At 50.2% G+C, this 6,955-nt stretch overlaps 1 protein-coding gene across 2 annotated transcripts in view; it reads left to right on the plus strand.

Moving 5' to 3' along the window:
• Positions 1-1,416, plus strand: part of UBAC2 (UBA domain containing 2) — a 159,131-nt gene extending 157,715 nt beyond the window's left edge. Inside the window, exon 9 of one of the 2 annotated variants that reach the window (XM_007467221.1) lies at positions 971-1,416. In XM_007467221.1, coding sequence (XP_007467283.1) covers positions 971-1,078 — 108 coding nt within the window. In that variant the 3' untranslated portion in view covers positions 1,079-1,416. The remainder of the gene's footprint in view (positions 1-970) is intronic. The other variant, XM_007467222.1, reaches the window with a different exon arrangement.
• Positions 1,417-6,955: the final 5,539 nt, after the last annotated feature.

Raw genomic sequence — 6,955 nt, forward strand, 5'->3', positions numbered from 1 at the left:
TATAACTGATTTGCTTTGTTATAAAGCAGAAACTAACACACCATCGTAAAGCAATTATACTCCAGTAAAGATGTAAAAAAAAAAAAAAAAAAGAAGTGGTGACTAAGTCCCCAGCCCCTTGTCGACTCACACCTCCTTGGAAATCTCAACATTTGTAAGAGTATCACTTTTCACCAAATATTATTGCAAATGTAGTATACTTCAAAATAAGTAAAAAACAAAAAACAACAACACCTGCGGCTAGTCCAGGGTCATAAATGATTTTATAATACATTGTAAAGTGGGAAAATAGGTTACGAATAAACTGTAGTAACAGTGCCTGTTTTGACCTTGGAGACTTCTTGTATGTAAAAGTACAGGAAGCCTCTACAAAAATGGAGGCCTCGCCCTCCCGGCCTGCTCTGCCCAGGCTTCGCCCCCTCTGCGCAGCTGCTGCCCGCAGGCCGGTGGGGACTCTGGGGATGCTGCACCTGCCGTGAGACGCTGGGGGTGGGGTTGGGGGCGGGCTCCCCAAGGCCATGCTCTGCCTGAGGCAAGCCAGGAATGCAAAGGTGTGTGTACCAGGGCTCAGGACGCCTGCGGCTTGGATAAGCTCTTCCTCGGGAGTCAAATTCGACCCTGAAGGAGTGTGGCTGGTGCAGACCTGCTTCCCAGGCCCCGCACCGCAGCTCGGCCGCCCTCTGCTCATCCTGGCAGGTCACTGACCCTCGGAAGCCCCCTTCCTCGTCTCTAAAGTGAGGACTCAGTGAGGAAATGCGTATTTATCAGCTGTATATAGTGAGCACCGTAAAAGGTGAGCCGGTTGTAATTTTATAAGCGTCAGATTCCACACTAAAATGAAAACCAGTTGTGTTGTTGTTGTTCTTTAATGTGTCCTACAGAACTCACACGAGGAACATTTTGGGGCTGGTGGGTCGGTGGCAGTGTCGTCAGCCTCATCAGGCTTTTCTGGTTTTGTTTCTGTTTTCAGGTTGCCCGGCTCATGGAGATGGGATTTTCCAGAGGTGACGCTTTGGAAGCCCTGAGAGCTTCAAATAATGACCTTAACGTGGCCACCAACTTCCTGCTGCAGCACTGATGGTCCCAGCGGACAGCACAGGGGCCGGTGGGCTGCTGACCACAGCGGTGCCGTCCCGCTACCAGCTCAGCCCCAGGACCCGGCACTCTCTGGCAAGATGTCCTCGCTGTCCTCCTGAGCAAAGGGTGGTCCCCGCTGCTCCCTCCCTTAATTCCAAGATCATTACCATTAAGTATCCAAAATAAGTTTGCCATTAAGGTAGCATGTATTTTCTATCTTTATTTTTTTATGGAGTATTTTCCTTGGTTTGGAGAATTAATCTCCCATTCCTAATGTGTTTAAAATGCATTAAAATTACAGATTTCTGCAAGCAGTTGAATAGCACTCCACATGGGAAATTACTGCTATTGTCATATTCTTTTTACTATAATGCATCTTCCTACATTATATCTGATCATACGTGCCGGAAAGGGGACTGTTACTCGGAAAGGACATGTCAAATTTTCTTTATGGACTTTTTTCATTGCTTTTTTTTTTTTCCCCCTCAAATTTGCTTTCAAACCCGGGTGGCTGTTCAGGGTCCCCACGCCCTAGGGATGAGCAGTTCATATCTGCCGCACGCAGAGTTGGCCAGACCCGGCCAATGAAGGAGAGACAGGGAACTGAACCCTCTTCCGCCTGTTCCAGCCAGCTCCAGTCTAGGGGATTTTTCCCAACTACTCCCTGCCTCCATTAAAAAATAATAATCAGGTACCGATTCGAGGTTCTGGAATACAACATGAAACTTAACTGGAGTTAATTTTGCTTAGAATATCCACAGTTAGCCACTCAGGCTAGGAGTAAAAATGGGACAAAGAGAAGAGCGGGCTCACTGGAGCAGTACGGGGCGTCCTAGCTGCAGGGCCAGCCCCTCTGGAGCCAGGTTCCGCCTGGCCCTGGGGTGATCGGATATCAGCCTGAGGCAGGGTAGACTGACCCCACCATGGGGAGGAGCGGGTGGCGGGAGCAGATAAGCCTGAAAAGATCTAAAGCAAAATTTAAGGAAACTTGCAACTATTGTGTTCTGCAAAGCCAGCAGAAGTGTTGCAAACTGATGCAAATTTAGACATGCGTGGTACTTACAATAAAGTTTTTAACGTGTTTTACTTTTTGGTGTTTCTTTATTAGACTTACCTAAATAAAACTTTGTTCTAGTCTGTACTATTCTTTACCATCCAAACAAAAAGAAAAATTTTTTTTATCAGACTGCTCACCTTTCTTCAGAAGATTTGGGTGCTTTCTTTGAAGTGAGAGGAGCCCTTTGATTCCTTTAAGTAGGACTGGCCCTGTGAGGCCCCATTCTGAGGCTTGTTGGGGCCGTCAGGCTGCTCAGAATGGGAGCTGAGGTGAGTTTCTGGGAGCCTAGCTGGTCCCAAGCACAGGCCCTGACTTGATCTGAGTGTCCCCATCTCAGGTGTAAGGACAGTTGACAGTGATGGGACGTCCTTGACCACGGTCACTGGCAGGGCATGACTAGAGGGCCTAAGAGTGCGGATTTGTGTATGACCTCTGCAGCAAATCTAAACCCACCCTCTGGGCTTCCAGTGCAAAAAAGAGCAACCATATCTAAAAATACACCATCTCCTGAGTTCCTTCTCGTCTCCAGAGAGCGCCTGGTGAAGCGAAATCAAAGCAGAGGCAAAATTCTCACTCGAGACTTTTCACTGCTTCTCTCCCAGAGGATGGGGAGCAGAGAGCCCGCTGTTGGGATCACAGGGTGAGGCGCAAAGAGGATTCACCACCCCAAGTTCTTGTTTGCTTTCTTGTCAGGATTCCCTCCTAAATGAGAGAGCCTTGTCCAGCTGAAAGGAGCCTCGGTGACCCTCGGCTTCAGTCCTTTACTAGAAATCGAGGTCCGTACAGGTGGCGTGACCATTGGACATGCACCGACGGTGGCAGAGCCAGGACCCCTCAGGTTTGTCCTGGCTTCTTTCAACCTCTTTTCCAGTTCCCTGCGGCTGCCAAGGTTTCACCTTCCCAGTGGTGACCCGTTATTTTAAATCCTTTTCCTGCAGCTTCCAGGCCGTTGTCCCCCTTCGTCTGTCACCACCCGCTAGGGTGTCCCTGACCCCACCCACACCCCTGCACACCCTCCACGTCTGGCTTCACTCTCGGACCAGTTGCTGCAGTTCCCACCCCTGACCTGCTCTTGCTTCCTGCACATTTGACACAAACGGCACCCACCGCCGAAGCGTGAGTTCCTGAGGACACCCACACCTCTTGTCAAGACACCCGGAAGTCTTTCAGGCTGATGGGACCCCTAAAGGACCCCATTTGCGTTCATGCCTGGGGACGCGTGCCGTAGGGGTGCACCAGCAAGCCACTCGGTTTGGTTTCCTAAGAAAAGATCATTTAGGCTTTTGATTTTGTGCAAAAGTTATCGGATTGGGCCTGATTTGCAAGTGAGCAGATTCCAGATTGTAAAATAAGAAAGAAGAAATTGTCCACAGTGAGCCACCCCTCCCCTTCCCAAATAAAGGTAACCCTGCCTTCGAAGTCCTGATTCGTAAACCTAGACTGAGTTCGGATTCAAAAGGTAAACATTTTAGGGAACTTGAGCACCTGTGCTCCTGCCCAGGGCTGCTCCTGGAATCAGGTCACCCCTCCCACGGTTAGCATCTGTCCCTGTGGCTGCTCTAGAGCCGGGCTCTGATAGCCTGCTGGGAAATTCCAGCCCCCCATGCAGGCTGCAGGGGCAGTGGGGGGAGAGGAGGAAAGTTTCATGTGTTCCACCGCCAGACTTTCCCCTGGGGACTGTCCTGGCTGCCTGCCTCCTGCCCCACTCCCCCCAGCTCCGACCATGTCGGGGCCACCGTGCGAGGCCAGGATTCCTCCTATGGGGCCAGAATTGTCTTTCCAAACCACTAAATGTCCCCAAAGCCAGGTCCACCCAGCTCCCCCCAGGCTGCTCCCAACTACCCGGGCCTCCTGGGAAACCGCAGCTGCTCTCCTAACACTGTCAACATTCAAGGTAAGGATGTTGACCCCCCAGACTTCGCAGGAGCCTTGGTGGTGATGCAGTGTCTCCCCTTGAGATTACATTGGCATTAAGGTCAAGTCTCCTTTTCAAAAGTGGCCCAGTAGACTGGCCTTGATGGCTAAACAGCGGACTGGACTTGATGTCTTTCGGGGTCTTTAACCGGAGGCCCTGGGTTCCTGTGGTGCCACCTCACAGCCTTTGTAAACCCCTTATTCTGAATTTAGCACTTGAGTTCAGTAGGAAGATTGTGGCTGTCAGGTAATCCCTGTGATGCTTCCCCCTCACTTCCAGGCCAAAGGTAAAGGGGAGGAGTTATCAGAAGGCCGCAGGGAACCCAGGGTCGAAGGCCTGTGTTGTGGTGGGAAACGGGGTCCCAACTCCATGCTCCTCGGCCTCTCTGGTCCCCCTGCCCCTGCGGAGTTGCCCTGGGCCCCCTGGGTGGGCAGTGGGGGACCTGAGCCCAAGTGGCTGACTTTTCTGTCCTACAGGATTTCCATTTCGTTTCTTCACAGGGGACTGTGGTCAGTTTCGCTCTTTTGCTATTCTAAGAGCTGTGTGTGCGGAGTTTTTATTATAAGATTATGCAGTAACGTTCCACGGAAGTATTGCGCTTTGTCTGAACATTGCTCAGCCTAGTACCCTCTGTGCAAATTTTGTAAAACCCTCATTTCGGTAGCCTGTACCTGACCCCAGCCTTTCCTGTGCATCAAGCCGCCAGGGTCAGAGGTCCTTTCAAAACCCCCCAGTGGGCATGGAGGGTCAGGGCTCCCTCCTCAGCAGGCTGGGTCCTGTCCAGTTTAAATCTACAAAGACATAAATGTGACACCTAAATCAAGCGTCCATAAATCAACACCTGCTGGTGCCTTAAGGACCTGTTTAAAGGGGGAAAGCTCACTTGTTTTGTTCAAGCAAAACAGTCAAGCAAATAATTGGAAAAGCCAGCCCCTCAGCAGAGTGGACAGAGACAGCCCCGGTGTCAGCAGAACAACAGGTAAAGCCCAACACCTACTCCCAGCCTGTTTTATTTCTGAGTGTTTCTGTGAGGGGCCGTTTTAAACATTTATGAAATTTCTAAATTCAGAGCTCAAAACCACTCCAAATTTGAGGATACTGTTGCTTTGGGCAGAGGAGGGAACGAAGTGGATATATGGGAAGAGGGCATAAGGCATACAGGGTGCCTGTTTCACTCTTGTTTTTAATATTTTACATAGATGCTGTACGTAGTATAGGGGTTCAGAATGAGCTATAATGAGGATTATTTTGAGCTAAAGGCAATTGAGATCCTGTGGGTTCAAGGGAAATTACTGCCCTTCCCCTTACTACCTAGAAGAGTTGAAACTGGGGATTTTTCCCAGGAAAGAATTCTTACCAGAGATAAATTTCACCGAAGTGGCCCCATCTGTGTGTCACGACAAACATCTAATTACCCAACATCTGCTCCTCTTCTCGTCCTGTGAGTGAGCCTCCCATCCTCAGAAGCCCCGACCCCATTCCTCAGCTCAGGATGGCGTCTAGACCTCATTTTACCTTTCTGTCTCTGACCCTCTCGTGTATGTGGGCTTCCTGTACATACGAAAAACTAAATTGTATTGTCTCTGTCTAATGTCAATTTAATTCTTAGACCAGCCTGAAGAACCTAGAAGTTTAGAGGAAACCTAACCAACAGTACTCTTCTGTATTACAAAATATTCAACAAAAAGTTGAAACTCTCCAAAGAAATCTCGCATCCCCCCTTAAGGGCTTGCAGACTTCTTCCAGAGGTTCAGACCGAGAGGGCCTAGTGCATCCCCTACATCGGGAGGGCCCCCAGGCCCAGGCTGGCAGAATGTGGCTGCAGCCCCAGGGCATTAGAATGGGGGGAGGGAAGACAGCATCCTTGGGGAACTTCTCCTACTGCGCCCCTCATTTCACAGCGAGGACACTTCCAGCCGAGCTCCTGGTAGAGATTTGGGGAGGGCACAGCATGTCCTCAGGACTTTCCGTGGATTCAGACACTTCCCAGGAGATTCCTTACATGGTCCAAACCTTATCCCACCTGTCCAAAGCTGGTGGATATCCTCAGAGTGCCAGACCCAGGCCTCCCCTGGACTGTGATATCTGGTGGGGCTTGTGGCTTGGGTGGGAATCAATCCACTTCGGTCCCATCTATACTCCCAGCCTAATCATGTTGGGGTCCAGTTGAAACAGGAGGGAAGGGGGCAAGGCACAACCTTTAAAAGAATGACATAGCAATAGGACGTGACAAAAACTGGTTAGAACCAAGTAGGTCCAAGATGGCTGAAGATTCAACTTCCAGTAACCTTGAGCCTCATTATACACTCATTGTAAGACATTAGCTGCTAAATGGCACACCCACCAGCACCATGACAGTTCTGAGGCTAACCATATAAAAGGCCAAAAGGTGGGCAGTGGCCCAATACCTGGAAATCTCTGCCCCTTCCCCGACATAAGTGGAATAATCCTCCCACTCATTAGCCTCTGAAATTACCCAGCCCATAAGAACTAACCACGCCATATTTCGGGTCTCTCTCACCTTCTAAGATGGGCCACACTCTGTCTGTGGAGTGTGTTTCTCTCTGAATAAATCCACTTCTTACCTATCACTTTGTCTCCCACTGAATTCTTTGTGCAAAGCAAGACATCAAGAACCTCAAATTCACTGGGAACACAAAAGCACCTCAGGTGCAGGATAAAGACCTGCTGGGACTGAGGAAGGGGCTGGGACCCGGGGCCTGGGGCCAGCACCCCACAGAGCAGGATGCCGCGTTCCAGAACCAGCTGCAGAACCACCAGCTGCAGCGCTCCAGGGGACCCTCCCAGAACCTGAGCTGAGTGATGCTCCTGGTGAACCTGACAGGTAACCAGCGATTCTATGAATGCCCGTCATTCACCACTGGCTGCCTCATGCACCAAGGTAT

The sequence above is a fragment of the Lipotes vexillifer genome, unplaced genomic scaffold, assembly GCF_000442215.2.
Source record: "Lipotes vexillifer unplaced genomic scaffold, Lipotes_vexillifer_v1.1 scaffold291, whole genome shotgun sequence".
Lineage (NCBI taxonomy): Eukaryota > Metazoa > Chordata > Mammalia > Artiodactyla > Lipotidae > Lipotes > Lipotes vexillifer.